Genomic DNA, 27,793 nt, shown 5'->3' with positions numbered 1-27,793 from the left:
GCAAATGAAAACCACACTCTTTATTTTCTCATGAAATCGGACATGTCAAACCAGACGTCTCAATAAGCTCTTGACTGATTGGCTTGCCCAACAACGCGTTATGCAAATTTCAATTTCAACTTGTGAGGAAAATGCAATTTCGTGCGTTTGCAGTGAACACATTGCCCAATGTGAATTTGCGTCTACTTGCGACTTTGCATGTGATCTACTTGCGCAAATATTTAAATTGGCTTTTGGTGTGTACGTAACATTACACTATCAATGACGGCTTATAAACTGCTCCCTACAGTATTTTTTACTGTAGGTTAAACTTACTGTACCAAATTGATTAATTCCTTAGTTTACCTTTTCAAAAATAAATGCTTTCCATTTTCAGCAATGTGACGATTGCAGATGCGCACATTGCGATGTCGATGCTGAAACTACACTCTAAAAATGTTTGGTTACACTGTAAAAAAAACGCAGCTTTTTTTTTAAATTAATATATCTTTTTATGTTACTTTAACTTAAAAAAATTAGTTTTATAGGCTATGCCAACTTATCAAAAGGCATAATTTAAAATATTAGGTTAGATTTACTTGCAAAACCAAGTTGTTTTAACTTCATGCTTAATTTTTTTTCAGTATATTTTTAACCCAGCATTTTGTCAGAAAAGTTGTGTTAAAAATTAATGCTTAGTTGTTTCGACTTATTGTTAGGTCAAATCTAAACATTTTCTGGGTTAATTTAACCAAGACCTGGGTTTGTCCCTTTTTAAGGTAAGCATTTTTTTTCTTTAATCTTTCTTGAATTTAGTGTTTAAGAAAAATGTTCCAAGATTTTTTTACTTCCCCATTGGCAGATTTTTTTGCTTGTTTGATGCACAAAATCACTTAAATTTTATATTTTTGGTCTAAAAACTAGACTTATTTTCCTAGGTCATTTTGCTCATCAAGAAGCATCTTCATTTAAGAATTTTTAAATATTTTTACAGAAAAAAAGACAAAATACTAAGAAACTTTTTCTTGAAAAGTATTTTTTGCAGTGTACTTTATTATGCAGCCCTAATTCAGAGGTTCATGTTAGGGTTTTTGTGTGGTGGAGGACGAATGACAATTAACAGAACTTTAATGTACAAGTACTTGGAATATACAACAACAATGTAACATACAACAATCAAACATACAATAATGCAACCTACTATGCAACAAAATATAAAATGCAATGCAAAAATATAAAACTTAAGCTAATTTGTGCTTAAAACAAGTAAACAAATCCAATGGAATAAGAAACATTTTCTTGAATTAAGTGTTTATGAAAAAAGTAAACAAAAAATCTTATTCCATTGGCAGATTTTTGATTTGTTTTAAGCACAGATTCCCTTAAATGTTATATTTTTTGTCTAAAAACTAGACTTATTTTCCTAGGTCATTTTGCTCATCAAGAAAATACATCTTAATTTAAATTTTTTTTTAGATATTTTTACTGAAAACAAGACAAAAATACTAAGCAAGAAAGTTATTTTTTTTGCAATGCATGTCTTTTTAACTTTAATAGTTTATAAAGCAGAACCTTTATCCAGTATAAAGAAACTTTTGAGCTGCAAAAAATGACTTTCTTACTGACTTTTTGTCTTGTTTTCAGTAAAAATATCAAAAAATTCTTAAATCGTGATGTATTTTCTTGATGAGCAAATGACCTAAGAAAATAAGTCTAGTTTTTAGACAAAACATATCAAATTTAACCGAATTTGTGCTTAAAACAAGCAAAAAAAAATAATCTGCCAATGGAATAAGACATTTTTTCTTGAATTTAAAGAAAAATTCAGCAAAAATTCAATTGAATTTGATATTTTTTCTCTAAAAACTAGAGTTGTTTTCTTAGATCATTTGCAATACATCTTAAAAAAAATAAATCCTGAAAACAAGACGAAAATACTTAGTAAGAAAGTAATTTTTGCAGTGTAAAGGTTGTTTATTTAGTACAGGCAGACAAAAACATTTAAGGAACCTTTATTTTTAAAAGGTGTTTTTAAAAGTATATTAAACCACCTTTACTACAACCAAATGTTAAAACAGTAAAAGACTTTGACGTTCTCTGGGTGAAATGAGCTTGGCACAGGTTTCACTGGGATGCTGCATAAAGAAGATTAAATTACACTCTCCTGTTCATTGAATTCAATCTGGTGTCATTTGTCTCTACAGACCGTCTGCTTTATTTCGAGGGATGGCAATGTGACAGATAGTGGTGTTACATCTGGCACATTATCATACTAAGCTTCCACGGCCTCTTTGTCTTTTTCACGCGGGAACATTTATTTTCTTTGTACGTGACAACATATTATAATTTCAGTGCACCCTAAGCTCCAGTTCTGAGGAAAACTGGAAATTTGCCCACGTATACCTACTTAAAATTCACAAGACGTTGTTATCGGGTATATTATCTGTCCGTTTATTACAGTTTAGGCAAAATTTTTAGAGGATTGATCGCAGAACAATCACAGAAAAACTTGGAATGTGTTCGGGGGTTTCTGGTGGGACCTTAAAATCTGCACTAAATACTGTAGAAACAGTTCACCGAAAATGAATATTTAGTTTATGATCTTGTCTCTTATTTGTTTTGTGAGATGCTAATCAGTGTCCGAGGTGCTCTTTAACACATACTGCTTTGTGCTTTATATTGACAGGACTATAAAACATGACAGGACTACAGTGCCTGATCTCTGTATCATCATGGAAATCATCATTCTGAAATGTAGAAACATCTTGGAAAATCAGTGTCATATGGACTAAAATATATGTTGTTATTTTATGATGTTTTTGTCCATTTGGAGCTCATAAATCCACCATTGACTTTACAAAAAACAGAAACTGAGATATCCTGTCTAAGATCTCCTTAACATAGCATTTTAGGGTGTCCTATTCGTTCAACATTGTGAAATATTTTATCGATTTATATATTTTCTATCTTCAGGATCACTTTGTACAACACCACGTGTGTTCCCTGACAGAATGCAGCTCTTATACGCTGTTACTTTAAGAGTCCAGTTCATCCGTCATTGGAATGATGCTTAGTGAAGTCCTCTGGTGGAGGGGCTTAGTTCAGCATCAGTGCAGGATTCAATCAGGATCAGACTCATCCTCCCCTTCAGAACCACAGAAGAACTTCTGCAGAAACTTTCACAATTTCTGGATATAAGCGACATGACAGAACCAGCGACAATAACCAGACCACTGATATCCTCAAAGCGTCACAAGAGTGTAAGAAAGAGTACAAGAAGGATTTATTCACCATACCACGATGATAACGGGTGAGTCGCTTTTCCAACTCTTACAGAACTCACAGCCTGTTTTACTACTAAAGCTAAATTGAACGATTTCCCAATGTTTTGGACATTTTTATTAGGAATGTTTATACTGTGCTTCATCCAGTTGGTATTCTGTCAGCAGAAATAAGCAATATCTTCTTTGTACTCCTATTTTATTTTAAACATTTTTATTTTGTGCATTGATGTTTAAAATGTTTTTATTTATTTATTGACAGTTTGACTTTATATGATACACATGCAAATTATGTATATATATTATATGGTACAGTATATGGCCTAATTTTGATGCATCAGCTGCTTTGCATATACAGTGTACATTGATTTATGTGACCCTGGACCACAAAGCCATTCATAAGTCGCATGGATATATTTGTAGCAATAGCCAAAAATACATTGTATGGGTCAAAATTTTAAATCGATCATGTAAGATATTTTCTACTGTAAATATATCAAAATGTATTTATTATGAGTTATATGTTTTGCTAAGGACTTCATTTGGACAACTTTAAAGGCTATTTTCTCAATATATATATTTTTTGCACCCTAAGATTCCGGATTTTCAAACAGGTGCATTTTGACCAAATATCGTCCTGTCCTACACTGCAAAAAAATGACTTTCTTACTTAATATTTTTGTCTTGTTTTCAGTAGAAATATCTAAAAATTCTTAAATCAAGATGTATTTTCTTGATGAGCAAAATGACCTAAGAAAATAATACTAGTTTTTAGACAAAAAATATACAATTTAAGTGAATTTGTGCTTAAAACAAGCAAAAATTACTGCCAATGGAGTGAGAAAATTTCACTTGAATTATGTGTTTAAGAAAAAAGGAATCTTATTTCACAATTTTTTTTCTCACCCCATTGGCAGATAATTTTGCTTGTTTTAAGGACAATTTCAATTAAATTGTATATTATTTGTCTAAAACCTAGACTTATTTTCTTGGGTCGTTTTGGTCATCAAGAAAAAGCATCTTAATTTAAGAATTTTTTGATATTTCTACTGAAAACAAGACAAAAATACTAAGTGAGAAAGTCATTTTTTGCAGTGTAACAAACCATAAATCAATGGAAAACTTATTTATTCAGAATTCAGATGATGTATAAATCTCTAAAAGATTGTATAAAAATATATTTATAAGACTTTATTTGTCATATTTAAATACAAATGGACACTATGGGCCCTATTTTAACGATCTAAGCGCATGGTCTATTGCGCTCAGGAACAGTCTAAATGGGCGTGTCCGAATCCACTTTTGCTAATTTAACGACACGAAAAATGGTTTGTGCGCTGAGCGCACGGCCAAAAGGGTTGTTCCTATTCTCGTAATGAGTAATGGGTGTGTTTTGGGCGTAACGTGCAATAAATCAATGAGAATCTTATCTCTCATCCCCTTTAAAAGCCAGTTGCTGTGCTAATTGTGTTGTTTTCATTTGTATTGAAATTATAATTTTTTGAATTAAAACATTTAAAAGTCATTTTCTTTTAATCTTGAAAGTAAAAATACCAGGCTTTTAATTGCTGTAAATGTATGGATATTCTGAAAATACTTTATTTGTAACAAACAGGAGATAAAGGATTTACAAACGTGTGGAGAGCCTTCAGCACTCAGACAGCGGCATGTTTTTTTTTTATAAAGCATTACTTAAAATGTTTCTCATCTCACCGTATCCACAGGTACAGAGTCATCATATACAATAAATCCGTAGGGTAGCATTTAAAAAACATTTAAAAATAGATGCATTTGTTTAAAGGAAAACATTTAATTACTTACCAGACTACAGGTGAAGCAGCTCTTTATGCCTTCTAACGTCTCATAATTGGTCTTTATTTATGTCCAAGAGACTCAATAATAATCTTTTACATTTTAATCCTTTAATATTTCATATTATAAAAAGGATTTTGTTCTGCTGCGCATCATCCATGTGTGTGAAAAGCAAACGCGCATTGTCGTCCTGTATTGCGAACGCGCTCATTAAATAACAAAAACAATATTGCGCCATTGACTTTAGAGCAAGTTTTAGTTGGTCAATGGTGTAGTCTATTTTAGTTGCTTCAAAATAGCAACAAGCCAACAATGCGCCTGAACACACCTTGTTTTCAGACCAGAACCAGCTAAATTGGGCGCAAATGCATTTGCTATTTAAATAATGGGTTTATGATAGGGCCCTAAATCCAGCCCAGTCTCACGAAATTTTGTTATATAGTCAAGTAATTTTTTGATTCTTTTTTCGTGATATCACGAATTTACAAGTTTTTCGTGATCGTATAACGAATTCCTGTTTTTGTGTGATTATCACGTATTGGTTACTCAACTGTTTTTTCCTTCTTACCATTGTCGCTCGGTTTAGGGTTAGATTTACATAAAATGACATTCTTACCCAAACCCAACTCTAACCCTAACGCCAGGCGACATATAATAAATCAGAAAAAATAGTATAAACCAATGTATAAAGTGACATTCTAATGCAAGCAACAAATCTAACCCTAAACCGAAGCGACAATGGTTTAAAAATAGGAAAAAGCAGTTGAGTAACCAATACATGATAATCAAAAAAGGAATTCGTTATACGATCACAAAAAAGAATCAAAAATTTACGCGACTATATCACGAAACCTTGTGAGACTGGGTAGCCTAAATCAGATACAACTGAAGGGCTGTGAATACAGATTAACATTATCTGCAGTCTGTGTTAACATAGCATTTATAGCCACATCTACAACAGCTACAGTAATTTATATTTATAGTAAAGTAATATTTCTTCTTTAAAATTTTGCTCCAACCATGTTACTGTACGGTTTACTGAAGCGATTATTGATCTCTTTGATTGTGTTTCAGAGCGTCTGATGATGAAGATAAGGATGGAGAGAGAGTGGACAGTAATGATCCAGAGGAGATGTTCCAGAACATTCAGCAACAGAAGGAGATCATTGCCAACATCCGAATCAAACCCTGGCCAATTAGACGCAAACTGAAAGTGCTTAAGTAAGAACCTACTGAGTAGCTCATGGTTTTACTACAAATACACCAATAAACCAAAACACCATTAGAGATGCACCGATACAACATTTATGTGCCGATAAATATTTTTGTCTTGTTTTCAGTAAAAATATCTTTAAAAAATTCTTAAATTAAGATGCTTTTTCTTGATGAGTAATAAGTCTAGTTTTATAAGTCTAGTTTTTAGACCAAAAATATCAAATTTAAGTGATTTTGTGCATAAAACAAGCAAAAAAATTTGCCATTGGGTTACGCTAATTTTTCTCGAATTTGATGTTTGGGAGGAATGTTCAGGATTTTTTTGCTTACCCCATTGGCAGAGTTTTTTGCTTGTTTTGTGCATGAAATCACTTAAATTTGATATTTTTGTTCTGAAAACTAGACTTATTTTCTTGGGTCGTTTTGCTCATCAAGAAACAGCATCTTAATTTAAGAATTTTTCGATATTTTTACTGAAAACAAGACAAAAATATTAAGATTTTTTTTCTTGAAAATAATTTTTTGCAGTGTACTCCTTCATTCAAATAATGATGTCCTTAAATCCTAGAAGTGCAAAGCATAAAAACTACAATTATGTTGCCAGTGCCATCCAATTTCACGATTTTGCATTAACATGTAATCAATAGGGAATGAGATGAAGCATAATTGGCGTGTTGTCCGAGGGGAGGGCTCGGAGCTCGGAATTTTTTACCACAAACCCAGAGTACTCCCCCCTCTTTAATTGGGATAGATAAACTAGCTAAGATTGAGGTGTTGGGGTGGAGGAGGGATGCTGCAAAAACTGTCACGGGACAGAGGTGAGGGACGGCTATATATAGACACCACTTCGCGATGATTGGTTGGATTACATGACCATAAAATAAAATTCGTTTAAAATAATCACACACGTTTACTAACTATGTGTTTCCGGCCCTTGGACAACCAGGATTTAATCTGCTTGATCATGAGTCGCCCTGAGCACACTGGTGTTATATGTCGGCACACCACGGGGGCTATCGGGGCCGACATAATCAGGTGTTTTTAAACAATCCGCTAATGTCAAATAGTGGGTAAAATTGCTTGTCGATACCGATTATAGGCCGATATATCTGTGCATCCTTAGTTGCTATAGTTAAACAGAAACCATAGTTTAACCATGGTTCCCTTTCAGTCGGTCACTACGACGTCACGTCGTGACCGACGAATTGGGAACCGCTTCGCGGGTGACCTATCTGCTTCGAGAAACCTTTAAAACGCCAATGAACTTGGCATGCAGATAATTGCATCTGCCGGCGCCGCCCCGCCGCATAGGTATTTAATGAGCGGCAGGTGCAGTTATCAAATCAGCTTTTTAGCTTCGAAAGCTGGCAGACTAACACTGCTCACGAGAAGCTGCTCTAATTCTGAAGGAATAGATCTCTGCGTGTCAGTTGGTTGGGCGAAGGCACCACAGCGAGGCTCGCGAGTGTTTCCACCTCTTTCTTTTCACTCTCTTTTATTTGAGTGTGTGCGTTCTCCTCCCTGTGTGCTTCATCAACTACACAGCTAAAAGAGTGATTTCCCCTAAAAGAGCTGCAGTTGAACTTGCGTCTTTTTAAAGACAGCTGTTCACTGCTCACGGGCGTTAAGCGTCTTTTTAAAGATGTCTTTTCGTCCGTGTTCGACTCCTGGATGCGGCAAGTACATGGGTCCTCGCGATGGACACGATCGTTGTCTCTCATGTCTGGGTCTCCAGCATGCTGAGGCGGCTTTCGTGGGAGGGACATGCTCCGCTTGCGAGAGCCTGACTCTTGCGGATCTGCGGGGTCGTGTGGCGTTTCTCCGGGAACGCCGCCCTCCGTTGCTGATCACCGCCAAGAAGGCGGCTGTGAAGCTACGGAGAGACGACCTCCGCCTCACGGTGCTGAACCGGCAAGCTGGTTCGTCCAGCGGCTCTCAGCCACCGGATCCGCAACCATCTGAGGTTCCGATGGAGACGGAGAGCGCGCGTTCTGCTCGCTTTCTGCATCCGTTGGACCTCCCGAGGATTCCCTGTCTGTCGTAACATCGGAGGGGGGGCCGTCATTTTCGGACGTTGATCCGGATCCTCTCCCTCCTTCGGGAAGGGTTGCGGTTCCTGATCTCGACCCGGAGATGACGGCTATGCTCGCTCGGGCTGCGGAGACGGTCGGGTTGGAGTGGAGAGCTCCTCCCCCTCCCGTACCGTCCCGCCTAGACGATTGGTACTTTGGGGCTGCACGGGCTTCACAGTCTTCCCCACCGGTACCTTTCTTTCCCGAGGTGCATGATGAGCTGACTCGGACGTGGAAAACCCCGGTTTCCTCCCGGAACCGTCCGTATCAGCCATCACCCCTCACCTCCCTTGATGGGGGGGCCGCTAAAGGGTATGCCGGTATCCCGACAGTGGAGCGTTCGGTAGCGATGCAGTTGTGTCCTGCCGGCGTCTACTGGAAGGACCGTCCTGCCCTTCCCTCACGGGCCTGCAGGCATTCGTCAGCTCTGACAGAGTCTGCATACCAGGCCTGTGGGGAGGCGGCCTCAGCCATACATGCCATGGCTTTGTTGCAGGTTCATCAGGCTAAGGCTCTGAAGGATCTGCACGAGGGAGGTCACGATTCGGCGGTCTTTAAAGACCTGCGTGCGGCTACGGATCTGGCGCTACGTGCGACCAAGACCACCACACAAGCCGTCGGTCGTGCTATGTCCACCCTGGTGGTCCAGGAGCGCCACCTCTGGCTGTGCCTTGCGGACATGCGGGATGCCGACAAAACCCGGCTTCTAAACGCCCCGGTGTCCCAGGCCGGCCTGTTCGGCGAGGCGGTGGAAGACTTCGCACAACAGGTCTCCGCCACCCAGAAGCAGACTGAGGCTCTGGCTAACATCATGCCGCGTCGAAAGAGACCAGCACCTGCCCCGTCGACGTCGGCACCTCAGTCTGCCCCTCGCCGAGGGCGTCCTACGGGCGCCCCCTCCGTTCCTCATCGGGGCCGTCCAAGAAAGCGAGGAACCGGCCGTCAGCAGCCCGCCCCGCCCGCTCAGCCTGGTGGAAAGCGAAAATCTAAGCGGCCCTGAGATGGGCGACCTGGAGGTGGATGGGATAGCTCTTCGGGAGATGGTGAACGCACCACTCCCCCCCCGGAGGAGGACCGGGTGGGGAATCTTTGGTTTTCATTAATTTCCGTTCCGCCGGCTTTTCAGCCGGCACCCACAAAACCACAAAAAGAGCGAATTCCTCTTCCTCCTCCAGGTCATCAGAGGCAGTCGGGTGTGACGGATGGGCTCATAACCCTACGTTCTCCCCTTCCTCTCTCGCCAACGGATGTGTTAAGCGCACCGAGATATCTTCATCAGAGTCTTCCCCGCGCAGCCATCCATCAGCGGAGTCAGGTGAGTGCTCATTCTCACAATACACATGTCAACGCAGCCCAAGAGAGCGCGTCATCGAGCACCGCCGTTCCGCTCGCCGCGGGTACTACGATTGTGCCGTTAATTCCCCTCGCCCGGTATCTGGAAGCTTGGCAGCAACTTCCCAGTCCGTCGTGCTGGCTTTTACGCACGATCCGTCTTGGCTATGCGATACAATTCGCCCGGCGACCTCCCAAATTTACAGGCATCTGTTTCACTATAGTGAAACCCGCCGATGCGCACGTACTACGTGCAGAGATTGCTGTCTTATTGGCGAAAGACGCGATTCAGCCGGTTCCTCCAGCCGAGATGAGGTCAGGGTTTTACAGCCCTTACTTTATTGTACCCAAGAAAAGCGGCGGGTTGCGACCGATCCTGGATCTGCGCGTTCTGAATCGAGCACTTCACAAGATGCCGTTCAAAATGCTTACGCAGAAAACCATATTTAAATGCATTCGCCCACAGGATTGGTTTGCAGCCATCGACCTGAAGGACGCGTACTTTCATGTCTCAATCCTTCCCCGGCACAGGCCGTTTCTCCGCTTTGCGTTCGAGGGAAAAGCATATCAGTACAAAGTCTTACCGTTCGGGCTCTCTCTCTCTCCCCGCTTCTTCACAAAAGTGGCAGAGGGCGCTTTAAAACCTCTCAGAGAGAGCGGTGTTCGCATCTTGGCATATCTCGACGATTGGCTCATTATAGCACAGTCGCGTCAAATGCTTTGCACTCATCTAGATCGGGTGCTCAAACACCTCGCCCGTCTCGGTCTTCAGGTCAACCGAGAGAAGAGCAAACTGTGCCCGACACAGAAGATCTCTTTTCTCGGCATGGAATTGGATTCGGTCAATCTTACAGCACGCCTCACGGAGGCGTGCGTTCAGTCGATTCTGGCTTGCTTGAATACGTTTTCGGGCAAGACTGCGGTCCCTCTGAAACAATTTCAGAAATTACTGGGGCATATGGCTGCAGCCGCGGCTGTAACACCGCTCGGTTTGCTGCATATGAGACCGCTTCAGCATTGGCTTCACGACCGAGTCCCGAGGAGAGCGTGGCTAACCGGCTTTCACCGTGTCACGATCACACCGAAATGCCGTCTCACTTTCACCCCGTGGTCAGACCCAGCGTTTCTCAGGGCGGGGGTGCCACTGAGACAGGTCTCCAGACATGCAATAGTATGCACAGATGCCTCCAACACGGGGTGGGGAGCCACGTATGGCGAGCTTGCAGCTTCAGGAGTATGGACATCACCCCAGCTGCATTGGCACATAAATTGCCGAGAACTGTGGGCTGTATATCTTGCGCTCGTCCGCTTCAGCAGCGAGTTGAGAGGCAAAGATGTATTAGTTCGCACAGACAACATTGCGACTGTTGCGTATATCAATCGCCAAGGCGGAGTGCGCTCTCGTCACATGTCGCATCTCGCCCGCCATCTCCTCTTTTGGAGTCAGAAGAATCTGAGGTCTCTTCGTGCCATTCACATCCCGGGGTCGCTCAACGCAGCGGCAGACGCGCTTTCCCGAGCAGCGCGCCCCGGCGAATGGCGACTCCACCCTCAATCGGTCCAGCTGATTTGGAGACGTTTCGGCAGAGCGCAGAAAGATCTGTTTGCATCTCCAGAAACAACCCACTGTCGCCTATTTTATTCACTGGACGAGGGATCACTCGGCGTGGATGCATTGGCGCACAGCTGGCCGAGAGGTCTTCGCAAATACGCATTTCCCCCAGTGCGCCTCATTGCACAGACATTGTGCAAAGTCAGGGAGGACGAGGAGAAAATTCTTTTAGTTGCTCCATATTGGGCCACCAGGAGTTGGTTTCCAGAGCTCACTCTCCTCGCGACAGCCCCTCCCTGGAGGATTCCCCTGAGGAGGGACCTTCTGTCTCAAGAAGGGGGCACATTATGGCACCCCCGTCCCGATCTGTGGAACCTCCATGTGTGGTCTCTGGACGGGGCGCGGAGGTTGTAGGTGATTTACCCGTATCTAACACCATCGCTGCAGCGCGAGCGCCGTCTACGAGACAGGCGTATACGCTGAAATGGAACCTGTTTGTTGTTTGGTGTACTTCTCAACGAGAGGACCCCCGAGAATGCCCGATCAGTATTGTGCTTTCATATCTCCAGCACCGCTTGGAGAAGAGGCTGTCACCATCTACTATTAAAGTAGATATCGCGGCAATATCCGCGCATCACGCACCCATAGACGGTAGATCTGTGGGTCAGCACGATCTGGTCATTAGGTTTTTAAGAGGTGCACGGAGGCTCAATCCTTCGCGTCCTCCCTCTATTCCTCCTTGGGACCTGTCCATGGTGCTGAACGCTCTCAGGGACTGCCCATTCGAGCCTCTGCAGACGGTGAGTGTCAAGTTTCTCACTATGAAAACTTTGATGCTCCTCGCACTGGCTTCTATTAAGAGGATAGGGGATCTTCATGCATTTTCGGTCAACGATTCGTGCCTTCAGTTCGGGCCGGCTGAATCCAGCGTTACACTGAGACCCCGGCCGGGCTACGTGCCTAAAGTTCCCACCACTCCCTTTAGGGATCAAGTGGTAAACTTACAAGCTCTGCCTTTGGAAGAGGCAGACCCAGCTATGGCTTTGTTATGTCCTGTACGTGCACTACGTGTGTATGTGAATCGCACTCAAAGCTTTCGGACCTCAGAGCAGCTCTTTGTCTGTTACGGTGGTCAGCAGAGAGGGAGAGCTGTCACTAAACAGAGGATGTCTCACTGGATTGTAGACACAATCGCCCTGGCTTATGAGAAACAGGGCATTCCCTGCCCTTTTGGTTTGAGAGCCCATTCAACCAGAAGCGTGGCTTCATCTTGGGCTTTGGCTCGTGGTTCCTCGCTTTCAGATATTTGTAGTGCTGCTGGCTGGGCGACACCTAATACATTCACTAGATTCTACAGTGTTCGTGTTGAGCCGGTATCCTCTCGAGTTCTCTCGTCAGATCAGTGAGAACATCGAGGAACGGCTCCTGTGTCGGTTTGGAGCCTTTCTTTTTGGCTGCGCAGAAACCGCACCAGTATGGAAGGCCATTAAGGCAAAAACGTTACAAAAATGTTTTTTGTCTTTTTCCACCGCTTGGCGGCCGATGTTGCGGAGCATCGGCTGCCAGCCTCTCACTGGATGTATTCTTGACTATCTGGGTGAGGCTAGCGCCCACATTGCGCCCCCTAGTGGTTTCTTTGTGAGTATTTCCGTGGAAAGTTTATGATTTACCACGTTTCCCTTAGCGGAGTTCCTCTAGTGTTGCTAAGAGAGTGTATTTTTTAGAGACTTCGTGTCTTTTTTTCTATCACCTTAGTGGTAGACCCCTAGAGGGTTTTTCTTCCGCAGCGATCTTAGTCCCGCCTGACGAGTTCGCTTCCCAGTTCGCCTAGTCACTATCGTGGGTTAAGGAACAAGTAGTGACCGGCCTCTGCTTCAACCCCATTTCCGTTCCCTTAAAGGGGAGAGTCGGAGGGTTTACGCAGGCACTGGAAGGGTCAGCTTCAGTGGCGCTTTGGTAGGGATTCCCAATTCGTCGGTCACGACGTGACGTCGTAGTGACCGACTGAAAGGGAACGTCTCGGTTACATATGTAACCTTCGTTCCCTGAAGGAAGGGAACGGAGACGTCACGTCCCGTCGCCACAGTTTGCTGTTCCACTGCTGATATCGGCCGGACCCTTTCCTTCTGTCCAGCTTTCTCAGCAAAAAATAGCTGATTTGATAACTGCACCTGCCGCTCATTAAATACCTATGCGGCGGGGCGGCGCCGGCAGATGCAATTATCTGCATGCCAAGTTCATTGGCGTTTTTAAGGTTTCTCGAAGCAGATAGGTCACCCGCGAAGCGGTTCCCAATTCGTCGGTCACGACGTGACGTCTCCGTTCCCTTCCTTCAGGGAACGAGGGTTACATATGTAACCGAGACGTTTTACAAATGGTAACCAAAAATCATGGTTACTACACTTTTAGTCTAATAAAACTATAGGTATATTTTGTAAAGGTTAAAGAACGTAAAACAGGATACATCAGGTGATAAACTTGTATTGTTCTCCAGTCAGCCATTAAAACTGGCATATGAAAATAAGGATTTATAAGTTCAACATTTATTAGGCCAAAAAAAGTGGTCGTACAATGACCAAGCTCTCTGATATATAACACACCATTAAAAAGTTTTGAGCTACGGCTAGTGATGGTACAGCATTACAGACAGGACAGCGTTGATAGATAGATCTGCTTGTTTTTTTTTTCTAAAATGATAATTCAAGTCCATTATGGTAATTAGCTCACGTAGAAAAAAGCATTAAAAATATTTAAAACTGAGGATAATGGTGGTGAAAAGCATCTACGCATTAAATCCATAGAGTAAATAACAATTTACATTCAGCTCTTAAAACCGGCCACCATGTTTACAACACAACGCCTGGAGTGCAAACTAAATTAGCTGAGTAATTATTTCATTAGCCCCGCTGGCTCTTTCTCATTACTCTCGGTGCCGTTTACTTCAGGCGGGGGTCAAAGATGTACCCGTCGTGAATGATTATTTTAGGTGAAGTGTACAAGCAAACATTTATGATTTATGCATGGCACTCTCCGAATGTACAACCACAGTCCAGCTTAGATGTTACACGTTTTAAACATTTTGATTTTACATCTTGCTTCCCTGAATCACCAGGGCATGTAGACTTCCAATGGCCTGAACATTCGCGCATCCTCCCTAATGTTCAGAGATGATGGTGGCACGACTAATGCTTTTATTAGCCATTTATTTTTGAGGTTATGTGTGATGGTGCGTGGAAGACACTTCATGCTACATTTTATGAGCATTGTAATAATGCCTGGGTGAGCACCCGTGATTACATACACCCACCTTTAGAAAAAAAATCTATTTGTTTGGTTTCTCCATTATGTTGCCATTAATGTTTTATTACTTTATATGAATGATGCTGAAAACAATGTGCAGTGCACAACACAAAAAAATGATTTTCTTACTTAGTATGTTTGTCTTGTTTTCAGTAAAAATATTTAAAAATTTAAAAATTAAGATTTAAAAAATATTATTTTCTTGAAGAGCAAAATAACCTACTGTAGGAAAATAGGTATTGCTTGTTTTTGTTAGATTTTTTCTCTAAAAGCTAGACATATTTTCCTAGGTCATTTTGTTCATCAAGAAAATATGTCTTAAGGTGATCGCACACCGGTCGCGCTGCTCAGCGCCGCGCCGTTCTAAAAAATTCGAACACATTGGGCCCTATTTTAACGATCTGAAACGCAAGTGCGAAGCGCAAAGCGCAAGTGACTTTGTGGGCGGATCTTGGGCGCTGTTGCTATTTTCCCGGCGGGAGAAATGACTCTTGCGCGAGGCGCAAATCAATAAGGGGTTGGTCTGAAGTAGGTTCATTATTCATAGGTGTGGTTTGGGCGTAACGTCAAATAAACCAATCAGAACGCTATCCAACATTCCCTTTAAACGCAAGGGCGCAAGTTCCATGGCGGGTTGCTATTATAATGACGGATTTACCAGGCGCACGCCAGGAGCGGTTCACAGCCGAGGAGACCCACGTTCTTGTAAGAGCAGTCAAAGACAGTTTTGTATGGGGATGAGAAACCCGCACAAATCAGCGTCGGTTAAACAGGCGTGAGAGGAAATATAGCCACAATTGTCTCATCAGCTGGCATCCGCTATATCAGGAGACGAGGGAATCCCAAGCTTGCCAGCATAAATCGGGCACGCCGTGTAACGGGAGGTGGATCTGCCTCTACACATGACCTGACGCCAGCAGAGGACATTGCTGCGTCCACTGACTTCAGACTCGTTTTTTTTGGTTAGTAGCGCAATTGTTTTTTGAAACTGCAAAATAGCATAAGAGATGGTTTGCACCGGAACACGCCTCCTTTTTTGCGCTGAACCGCCCAGGGAGCGCAAGTTCATTCCCTAGTTTGCCGACGTGCATCTGTGGAGGGAAAAACCTGCTGTGCGCCGGTGCAAAATACGAAATGATACATGCGTCACTGACAAAGTCAATTGCGCTGGGTGCAAGATAGGGCCCATTGTTTTCTATGAGTATACGCACACCGGCGCCGCCAAGCTGTGACTCAGGAAGTTGCTCAAATTCCTGTCGCGCCACACAGCGCCACTCACATAGTTTAACATTAAATAACATCATATTTGTCCCAAATGATTAACGATTAACATTGGCTGCTTACGTATATTTTGCATTTTGAAGTAGTGGCTATCTGACGAAGCTCGCGCTATTTAATGTGCACATCCGGTTTACTATACCTCCGAGTTGTCCTAGATGCAACCCGACACGGTGTGTGACCGCCTTTAAAGGTGTAGCGGAGGATTTTCTCGAATTTTAGAAAATGAACCGCCTTCTCCACTTTTTAAAAAAATGCAATTGCACAACACTCCTGATTGACAACTATTATTTTCAAGAAAAAAAATATTTGTATTTTTGTCTTGTTTTCAGTAAAAATATCTAAAAATTCTTAAATTAAGATGCCTTTTCTTCAAAACGACCCAAGAAAATAAGTCTAGTTTTTAGACCAAAAATATACAATTTAAGTGATTTCGTGCATAAAACAAGCAAAAAAAATCTGCCAATGGGGTAAGCAAAAAAATATTGAACATTTTTTTAAACACTAAATTCACTTAAAAATTAAAAAAATTCACTTAAAAAGCACTTAAATTTGATATTTTTGGTCTAAAAACTAGACTTTTTTTCTTATGTCGTTTTGCTCATCAAGAAAAAGCATCTTAATTTAAGAATTTTTTGATATTTTTACTGAAAACAAGACAAAAATACTAAGATTTTTTTTTTACAGTGCACGTAAAAATTTGTCAGCCCTTTAAAAAGACACTTTAAAGCTTTTAGAAGTCACAAGTGGAGGTATTACTGGTGTGTATTATGTCTTAGAATAAAACGTAAAAATATATTGGGCTTATGTTAACCCAAGATCTTATTTAAGGAGTTTAACCAAAACCCCATTCAAAAAACCTATTGATTTCAGGACGATAGAACCGGAAGAGCTAAAATGCTAACTCACTTCCGTGTTTTGCTTACAAAAATATGTCATCCCTGCGACACTCTATAAGGAACAAGTGTGGTCCAACAAATTAATACGAATTAGCCACATGGAAATAAAACATACAAATTGCCATGAGATTGTCCCCTATGTTGTTCACCATTACCAATTGCTGGTCAACCAGCCTGGTCTTTTTGATGATCATGGTTAACCGTACTGTAAGACGCTTGCTGGTTATGCAGTTGTGGAAGTCTATGCACACTGTACCAGCATTCAGTCCCGAGGACCAGAATTTAAACCGCAACATATGCTGATGATTAGCAATGTCGATCTTTTCAACAGCGATCGCCATTCTGGATTCATTATTCACCACTGTACGGAAAATGATGTGGAATGATCCAGATGACCAAAGTTTTGTGTTTTTGCTTCTTCAGGCAGGCTAAAGAGATGGTCCTCAAGTATGAAGGCAGATTAACCAGGACACGAGGTTACCAGGCAGCCGGGGCAGATGTAAGTTGAATGCTATTTGTTTGGTCAGGTAGAAATAGAATGTGGCCCCATCTAAATCAGTGATTCCCAACTCCAGTCCTCGCACCCCTCGCAGAACGTTTTAGATGTAAATTTTGGAAGGAGCCTGAAAAGTGGAACCAGGCGTTTCATGTGAGACATCTAAAACATTCTGGAAGGGGGCCGAGGACTGGAGTTGAGAACCACTGATCTAAAGGAACTTGTTAAGGGATTATTAGGGTTAGGGTTGAGAATATTTATCTGTTGCTTACTGTAAAGAGACATGTATTTCTCTTATTGATCATTTTTGCAATGTTGCCAATGATTTCCTTAATTATTTATTTAAGTAAAAATCTATCCATGCATTCGTCCATCCTTGTATTCAAGTTTTAGCCCCTCTTTTACTTTCTTTCATTAGCTCTGCGTTTATGAGAAGTTCAGCGTCTCTGCCTCAGCGGCACTTCTCATCTGCTCTCAGACGTTGCTCTCAAATTTATGGCCTGTTGTTATAGCCTGGTTTAATTAAAATGTCCAATGCCATTCGCCGAGGCTGCCCAAGCACCATTAAAATTAATTGACTTTTTAGCAAGTGGATTTGATGGTGAATTATTAATTCCGATTATGGCTTTCATGGCAGGTTGAAAATCAGATACCCGTACGCAGTGACGCATCAGATTTATGCATTCAGATTTTCGTTACGCATGAGGAGCTCTTTTGAATTACACTTTGGATTAAATGTTTATTTATTTATGAATTTATTTATCTGCAAACTATCGCAGATTTTTTCTTGAGTGGCAAAATTGGCCGTTTAATACAGTTGGTGTATTGAACGCACAATTATGCCTTTGTTCATACCTGTACGTACCTGTTTGTGTCTCATTTACAGTTGCTGAAGAAGATTTCGAGAGTTCTCTACAACATTGTTGTTCTGTTTGTACCTTGGGAGATGAGGATTAAAAAGATTGAAAGTTAGTGCCAAGTTAAAGTGTATTTCGGTGCTGTTAATGTGTTTAATTTGCCTGCAAATAAGGCTATTAGTATATTTACCGCAGATAACTCATAAACACACTGTGGTGGTTTTCCGGACAGGGCTTATCATAGTCCCAGACAAAAATGCAGGTTTGAGCTGCCCTAATTTAAAAACCTTGTACTGAGGTATCTTAACATATGTTATTGCCATTGTTTAGTCTCAAGATACACAACAGTAATAATTTTGTATGTTTTGTTTTTTTTTGTAAAAAAAAATTCCTAATATAACTAAGGCCTAGTCCTGGATTAATCTAAACCCAGTCCGGGAAACTGCACCAATACTATTTTAGCACATTAAATATTTGTTAAAATGGTTTTGATACAGTAAATCTGTTAGGACTAACTTTGTTAATATTGCATTGTAAAACATATTTTTCTAGACGGGTGATTAATAGCAGGTACATTTGGTTTACTGCACTTTTCAAATGGTTATTTTTTTTTACTATTTTAATAATTTAAAACTCATTGTCGTGATCACAAGATTCCATTCAAAAAGTGAATCTTGTATATAACATTCATTCATTACACAGACTGATATATTTCAAATGTGTATTTCTTTTAATTTGGATGATTATAACTGACAACTAAGGAAAATCCCAAATTCAGAATCTCAGAAAATTAAAATATTACTTAAAGGAGACAGAGAATGAAAAACCATTTTTACCTTGTCTTTGTTGAATAATGGTAGTCTACCCACATTCACAAACATACAAAAAGTTCTAGACATTCTAAACATCTCAGTCTCATAGAAATTCCTCTTTTAGAAATGTCAACCAGAAAACAGCCCAATCTGAAAAACTGATGCTTATGACATCACATGCATCTCCCTGCCCCTTCACTTTAAAATAATTGGCTACATTTTACAAGAGTGGCAGCAAAGTCAGCCAATCAGTAATGAGATTGCAAGTTAAGCCAGTAGGGGGAGCCAAATAGGTGCAAAACCACTTGTTTAAAATCCCCCACCCTAATAGAGCTATTTAAGAGAGGTTTTTAGGAAGCTTCTAAGGCATTACAGACCCAAACAAAAAAAATTTTGTCTACATGTCACATCACAGAACAAGGATAAATACCCTGTTCAATCATTCTATGCCACCTTTAAGACCAATATAAAAGACAGGATTTTTAGAAATCTGGGCCATGAAAATATTTAGTTCAATACTCAAGACTTAGTTGGGGCTCCTTTTGCCTGAATTACTGCAGCAATGCGGTGTGGCAAGGAGTCGATCAGTCTGTGGCACAGCTCAGGTGTTATGAAAGCCCAGGTTGCTCTGATAGTGGCCTTCAGGTCTTCTGCATTGTTGGGTCTGGCATATTGCATCTTCCTCTTCACAATACCCTATAGATTTTCTATGGGGTTGAGGTCAGGCAAGTTTGCTGGCCAATTAAGAACAGGGATACCATGGTTCTTAAAGCTTTGGCACTGTGTGCAGGTGCCAAGTCCTTTTGGAAAATGAAATCTGCATCTCCATGAAGTTGGTCAGCAGCAGGAAGCATGAAGTGCTCTAAAACTTCCTGGTATACGGCTGAAAACACAGTGGACCAACACCAGCAGATGACATGGCACCCCAAACCATCACTGACTGTAAAAACTTTACACTGGACCTCAAGTAACGTGGATTGTGTGCCTCTCTTCCTCCAGACTCTGGGACCCTGATTTCCAAAGGAAATGCAAAATTTACTTTCATCAGAGAACTTTGGACCACTAAGCAGCAGTGCAGTGTTTTTTGTCTTTGAGACACTTCTGACACTGTCTATTGTTCAAGGTGGCTTAATGCGACAGTTGAACACAGGTCTTGCATACGTCTTTGCAAAGTGATGGTTTAAGCACTGACTCCAGCTGCAGTCCACTCTTTGTGAATCTCTCCCACATTTTTGAATGGGTTTTGTTTGACAATCCTCTTCAGAGTGAGGTTATCCCTATTGCTTGTACACTTTTTTCTACCACATCTTTTCCTTCCCTTCGCCTCTCTATTAATGTGCTGGACACAGAGCTCTGTGAACAACCAGCCTCTTGCACTGACTCCTTGTGCAAGGTGTCAACAGTCGTCTTTTGGACAACTGTCAAGTCAGAGTCTTCCCCATGATTGTGTAGCCTACAGAACTAGACTGAGAGACCATTTTAAGGCTTTTGCAGTGTTAATTAGCTGATTAGAGTGTGGCACCAGGTGTCTTCAATATTAAACCTTTCACAATATTCTAATTTTCTGAGACACTGAATTTGGGATTTTCCTTACCCCTAATTTCCACCGACTGCGGAAAGGCTGCGGATCCGTTGCGGAGCGGCGGCGGAGTCAATCGGTTTCCATTCAAGTCAATGTGTGTATTTCCACTGACTGCGTTCCGAATCCGTCACAGCTCCGGCCATCCGCAGCTCTCCTTCACAAATACGCCGAGCTTCTATTTTTGACGGATGCCGGACAGCTCCGCAGGGCGGAGCCATGACTTTATCGCGTGATCATACCTGAATTAGCGAGATCTCGTGTTGTGATCTGGGCTTGTTTGTAATAACGTCATAATTCAACGTCATAATGGGCGGAGACCGAACTAGATATCGTGCGATCTTCATGTGAATTTGCGAGAACTCACGGGTCCTCGTCACTTCAGCACGCAGCCGCTCTGCAACAAATACGGATCCGGTGGGTATTGACGGACGGCGGAGTGCGGAGCCGTAACGCAGCGGACCCGCTCTGCAGCCGTTCCGCAGTCGGTGGAAATCCAGGGTTAGTTGTCAGTTATAATCATCAAAATAAAACAAAAAACAAAAAACATTTGAAATACATCAGTCTATGTTTAATTAATGAACATAATAAACAAGTTTCACTTTTTGAGTGGAATTAGTGAAATAAATCAAGTTTTTTGATAATATTCTTATTATATGATTAGAACCTGTATAATATTTTCTTTTAAAAGGTGATTATATAGGTGGAAATCATGATTTCCTGTTGTCCGAATTAGTCATTGTCAATTCTGTTACTGTCGAACTGTGTTACCAAGGTAGAGTAAGAGTGTTGACAGTCATGTGATAATGAGAACCAAATTGTTAAAATCCTTCAAAAAATATAGCCCTTTTAAAAAACATAAAAAAAAGAATGACTTTGGATACCAAATGTACCTGCAATTATGAAATTCATTGTACTATATTTAATAACGCCTATATACTTTAAAGGGCACATATTATGCAAAATCCACATACAATGAAAAAAATCCACCCTCCTCCTCTTTTTTTGAATCCCCATTACACCAAAGCAGTCCCATTTTGATTCTGTTGTTAATGTGATGTCACACTGATAAAGCCCCGCCCACAGCCAAAAGCTTTTTGAAATGTATTTGTTAGCAAGTTGTAGCACTAATGTGACTAAACATACTATTGTCTCAGACTGTATTCACAGAAATCAGATCTATTTTTAACTGTAAGTGCTCACCATCTGTTAGTAAGGGAGTGAGGTGCTGTAGCTCATTTTCATTTAAAGGTACACACATTTTGTAAAAATTGGCATAATAGGTGGCCTTTAACTCTTTCACCGCCATTGACGAGATATCTCGTCAATTAAGAGAAAACGCTTCCCCGCCAATGACGAGATTTTCCATCTCTCCGCAATACCACTATTATCCTTCCGCAACTTTTTAAACCCGGAAGTATTGCCCTATGGCAAGCGGCTGCATCTCCGTGTTTGTTTTAAAGATCGCTCTGAATGGGATCTCTATGAAAAGTCCGTCACAAAAATGGAATTATCTCTGCTTTTTGCTCAAAATGTGGTGTTTTTGCAGAAACCTACCCATATTCAAAAGCTGATTACAAAAGAACCACTGAAGGTAGGATGAAACGGGTTTTTTGTTTGAAAGCAGAGGGTCCATTCTTTCATTTGGTATTTTTATGTTTATATATTTAAAGAAGAACATTTTCTGGAAGGCATTAAACTTTGGTGAAAATCATGAAAAACGCTGGCGCTGGCTGGCAACTTTTTTTAAAAACGCTGGAGGTGAAAGAGTTAATGCATCAGAATTATTCAATATGACTGAATCAACCTGACTTTATAAAATGTTATTTGTACTGTATTATGTTATTATACTGTATATAAAAGTATATGTTGATCTTTGCAGGCCACTTTGGATCAGGCGTGGCCTCTTACTTCATATTCCTGCGATGGCTGTTTGGCATTAATATTGTTTTGACTATAATGACTGGAGCATTTATCGTACTTCCTGAGGTAAGTGTAAATATATGATTATATATATATATATATTTAAGCAATATCACTCGAGTAGGAGTGTGATATAATTGCCTCCGGCACTCGGCCTACGGCCTCGTGCCTCTGGTCTAATCACAGCCGTGATGATATAGAGCTATATCACACGACTCCGAGAGCGATATTGCTTTTATACAACAGTTCGACGGCACACGTTTGAAAAACGAAAACTAGAAAACAACACCAGAGTTATTTTAAAAGCCTCTTTGTTTGAGAACGACTTCTTCCGCCACGGATTTGAGGGCGGCCAGAATGACAGGTAAAACTTTCGGCTGCTTTGAATCTCATAACAACTCAATGGACGGAAAAGCCGTTACTTTATATTACCGTTTCTTGGTCACAAAGTGTAGTTTTAAGATTAGTTCAGTCGAGAATGTATATGTATTATATTTAAATCTGCAGTCGATTAGTAAAGATAGCGCCTGTTTGAAAGTTTGCTTAGTGAGATTCGGTACGAATGAGAACCAAAGCATGAGCGGACGTCAGTGTTCACTCGCCCCGCTGACCACCGTCCTCTCTGGGCTACATCACTGACAGGGATTCCCTGGCTCTCATGTTGGCCTTGCTTGTTTATGATCGTCAAATGAGATCAAATCAGCAGTATTTGGTGTCATGATCAAACTAGTACTTGTTTTCTTATTCATATTTAGTGTTGTTATTGTTTTGGCGCGAGGTAAAAGTTAATAAAACTATACTTGTATAACGTTACTATTGCTTTCTCATTTATTCTTAATGCGATACGAGCACTCGATTATTATTATTAAACTTGTCAGTACTATATAAAAAGTTTTTTTATAAGTGTCAGAGAGATGTTTTTGCATGCTGCTTATAAATATACCAGTGGCGATATCTCATAACATGTTTTAATAGTCACGTCACGATAAAGTAAATGATCAATGTCCACATTTAAAAGCTGCGGGGCTTACCTGCTGTTTCACGGTGTTTTCGCGTTCTGATAAAAGATATAGCTCCAGAAAAAAAACGAGTGTTTATATTCCTCTTTCCAAGTGTTAATCGTCCACACGATGTGACAAGACATTTCTCCCATTAACTTTAACGTAACATACAAGAGCGCTGATCTTTGACGGAATAATAACTTCTGATTGGGGATTCACAGACTGATTTATGAGCTAGTGAACTAATGAGACACACGGAGAGTGTTTAAAAACAGCGCGTCTGTGTTTTTCCATTCAGAGATGAGCCTGCTTAGGACCTCCATTCACTAGGTGGCGGAATGATACGAAAGGTGAAGCGGTTACTGTGCCGTTATCAGCACAATATCGCATAGCTCTTAGCCAATCAGATTCGAGAACCAGAAAGAACTGTTGTATAAATATATATTTCTAACAATTTCAAAGTAACAATTCGATTTGTTTTATTCATAGCATTATGCGGTACACTTTTTTTTACTGTGTCACTTTTAAAGTGTAAACATACATTTAAGTAATAATCAATTACAACTACTACTATGTACTTGCTGAAGGGTTAGAATTAAAGTTTGGTGTATGGTTAATTGCATGTAATTACAGTATGCATAATTTACTGTTGTAATAAAATTACAATAAAATTATAAGCGACTTTGTCACTGTGTGTCGCTCATCTCTTTCAAAAGCGGCGTTTCTAAACCCGGTTGTACGATCTACTCCAGTAACTGCTTTGTTCTCATTGGTAGTCGCTCTCAAAAGTCTTTGATTTGCATAAAGTTAAAAAATATTTCTCAACTTTGTTGCGCGACTGGACTTGTTTCATTCAGTCGCCAACAGTCACTGTCGCTCATTTCGCCGGAAGTCGCCAAGATTGAAATCAATGAGATTGCGTCGCTCTGCTACTGCTAGTCTGAATGCAGCTTTACCCATTATGCAGATTTAAAAACTAGTTTTAAAATGCTAATACAGTAATTCATATAAACACCTTTCCTAAAGCCCAAGGCCATGTCTGTCCTTGTGGAATTTAAATAAAAGCCCTGAAAATATGCTTTGATTTATTTCACACCCTGAAGCAAAGAGACAAGGCAATTTCCACTCCGAAATTACCTGTTGACCTTCATCTTTCTTTATCTCTTGTTCTCTTTCTGATCTGTGTTGTCCAATCAGCTCCTGGCTGGCGCTCCGTTCGGTACGACCCGCAGCAAGACCATACCTAAAGATCATCTCTCTTCTGCACAAGACCTGGACACCATCTGGTCACTGGGGGCAAGGCCATTACCTTCCCTGTTGTCTGTTTTTCCAAAATGACACACATATGCCGTGTTTATACCATTTTGTCTGTTTTTTAGGGATATCTTCAATACTCTGTACTTTTCTACGGCTACTACGGCAATGTCCGTAAAATCGGCAGCGCTGGCTACAGACTACCATTGGCATATTTTCTGGTTGGGATGGCTGTTTTTGCCTACAGTTTCATCACTTTGTTAAGAAAGTAATCATCACAATGAAAATACTTTGCTTTATTTACCTACTCTTAACAGTTTTTATCTTCACACCGGTCCTGGCTGGCTTTATGCTAGTTTGATGCTGGTATACCAAGTTTAAGCTAAAAAATTTTTTTTTTAATAAATGGATATCGGAAAAGACATCAGTTTGCTTTAAAACTGTGATTTGAAGCAATGATTCACCTAAATATAAAAAATTTCACCATCCACATTCATGTCGAAACTCTTTTTTGTCATGTGCCTTTGCTTTATTTTGAGGGATTGACAAAATGCTTCTTCCGGCATTTGATCTTTTCATCTATAGTGCAACTATATTTGTGTTTTTTTTAACAGAATGGCTAAAAACTCACGCATGAGTTTAGCCGGAGCTTCCAGTGAGAACTTCACATTCTGCTGGCGAGTCTTCTGTGCGTGGGATTACCTGATTGGAAATCCGGAAGCAGCGGAAAGCAAAGGAGCAGCTATTGTCAACAGCATCAGAGTAAGCATTCTCTACATTCCCAAAATTCACATGATTTACTGAAACAATGCTTAGAGGTTTATGTTTTACTTTTAGCACTAATGTTGGAAAAGTGCATGTTATTATTCTCTCTGGGGAGTGTGGACAAAGGTGTTCGTATTGAGTGTAAGTTTTTGGTTTGGTCATGTCAAAGATAGAAATCAGTAATTGAAATCAAACTACTTTAGTCTGGAATTCACATACAGGGTCACAAGTAAGTGTTCACAATGTGGGTGGGGGGGGGGGTTGTACAGCAAAGCGTTTAAGGCGGATGCCAACTGTGGGCACTTGCAGCGTTTATTCAACTATAAGTGCTTTGGTTGCTATTATACTTCTGTTTTAGTTATCGGTGTGATGCACCAGATGGTTGTTGTGGTATTTGTCCCACCCCTCCTGCACTGTAATTGGAGTCAAAAGTGACATTGAAATATGACATTACCATTTTTTCAATTATGGGTGCTCAAAAATGCTTTGGTGTACACGCCCCCTTAGTTTTGGCAATTAACAATTTCACAAAAAAGTCTGTTGTGGTAAATGTCAAAAAATTTGATCAGATTCGGTAAACGTACAAAGCCAATGAAATTAGACTATCATCATATATTTGCAGTGTTAAATCGAAAAAATATTAGTTTAAACTTAAATACCAGAGAGTTAACACCAAACAATGAACTTAGGTAAGAAAAAAACTGTAATGCTTTATACTACAGTGGCTTTGTTACACATGTTACATTTAATTACTTTAGTAATAACCAGTGTTGTAAAAGCTACTTTGAAACTGTAATTATTACAAGCTACTTATCAGTAAAAGTAGTTAAACTACAAGCAAGCTACCATCTAAGAAAGTAGTTAGCTACACTACAAGTTACTATTAAAAAATATTTAGTATAATATATATATCAAACTAACAGACTTTTAAATTGACAATGAATAAAAAAACATAGAAAGCAAAAAACTATTTAAATGACTTAATTATACGTATCAATTAATTATATTATAATTATTATAAAAAACTAAGATTTATATAATTAAATCATGTAGTTAGATAAATGCAAGTATATAATATAAGTTATATCTGGATTTCTTTTTCTGTTTGATTGGCAGATGCAAAAGCAGTGATTCATTACTGCACATAAAATAGAAATAGACATTTGATAGAAGCAATAAAGTGGGAGCATGGCCGGACCATTTTCAGCCCACTTCACTTTAGTTCATGACTGATTATATTAAATTAATATCATTAAATCCTCAGTATATGAGTCTGCAATAGTGCACTGTTCTCTGCAGCCTTGCAATTCATTGTATTTTTCAAATATATCATTTCAAATTCTGTGCAAATACAGTAGACTAAGCATTTAGGATTCTTGCCATAATTGGGCAGCTCAACCATAAAGTTTTTGATTATTGTTCAATTAAACTTATTCAAAAACTACTGAAAGGAAACAAATGTGTTTGTGTTTTCCCCTATTTTTCTATTATTTTATTTTTTTAATTGTGGTCTTGAGAAACCCTTCTTATACAATTCACATGCAAGATTTATCAAGTATGCACAGAAAACAGATGGAAAAATAAAAATCCTTATTTTTAATTTGTAGTAGTAAGATCATGTATATTACGAAATAACGTACTTTGTGTAAAAAAGAACAAATATATAATGGACTTTCAAAATTTTGTTTTACTTAAGGAAACATCATATTCATGAAACTTACTTTTTTCCCATAAACTGTTGAGTTTCGCATTAAATAGATTTTTGTTACTTGCAATAAACAATGAATATTTACTATTCATAGATGATTCAATGTTACATCTATGACTTAGATTTTAAAAATTATGATTTGTAGATTATTTTCTTCTAGTGACCTTTCGAAGAAGCGTTTATTTTAAATCTAGACGCGCAGCAAGCGCACTCAAATAAAGCTACCCAGTCTCACAAGGTTTCATGATATAGTCACGTAAATTTTTTATGATTTTTTCGTGATATTATCACGAATTTCTGCATTTTTTCGTGAACGTATAACGAATTCCTGTTTTCGTGTGATTATCACGTATTGGTTGCTCAACTGCTTTTTAAACCATTGTCGCTTTAGTTTAGGGTTAGATTTGGTGCTTGCATTAGAATGTCACTTGATGTATTGGTTTATACTATTTTTTCTGATTTATTTTTCATATGTCGCCTGGCGTTAGGGTTAGAGTTGGGTTGGGTTTGGGTATAGATGTCATTTTATGTGAATCTAACCCTAAACCTAAGCGACAGTGGTAAGAAAATAGGACAACATAGTTGAATAACCAATATGTGATAAATCACACAAAAACAGGAATTCGTTATACGATCACGAAAAATCGCGGAAATTCGTGATAATATCACAAAAAAAAT

The 27,793-nt window shown here is 40.1% G+C and overlaps 1 protein-coding gene across 1 annotated transcript in view; it reads left to right on the top strand.

Annotated features, from left to right (window-relative positions):
• The first annotated feature begins 2,986 nt into the window (after positions 1-2,986).
• Positions 2,987-27,793, top strand: part of LOC129424417 (transmembrane channel-like protein 3) — a 48,247-nt gene continuing 23,440 nt past the window's right edge. Inside the window, 8 exon segments of the mRNA XM_055181109.2 lie at positions 2,987-3,289; positions 6,147-6,293; positions 17,144-17,219; positions 18,103-18,184; positions 22,347-22,453; positions 24,586-24,684; positions 24,768-24,910; positions 25,257-25,404. Of these exon segments, the coding sequence (XP_055037084.2) occupies positions 3,183-3,289; positions 6,147-6,293; positions 17,144-17,219; positions 18,103-18,184; positions 22,347-22,453; positions 24,586-24,684; positions 24,768-24,910; positions 25,257-25,404 (909 nt within the window). The 5' untranslated portion in view covers positions 2,987-3,182.

Source organism: Misgurnus anguillicaudatus, chromosome 21, assembly GCF_027580225.2.
Source record: "Misgurnus anguillicaudatus chromosome 21, ASM2758022v2, whole genome shotgun sequence".
NCBI lineage: Eukaryota > Metazoa > Chordata > Actinopteri > Cypriniformes > Cobitidae > Misgurnus > Misgurnus anguillicaudatus.
The sequence above is the reverse complement of the archived record's forward strand: the minus strand, read 5'-3'. Positions and strand labels throughout refer to the sequence as shown.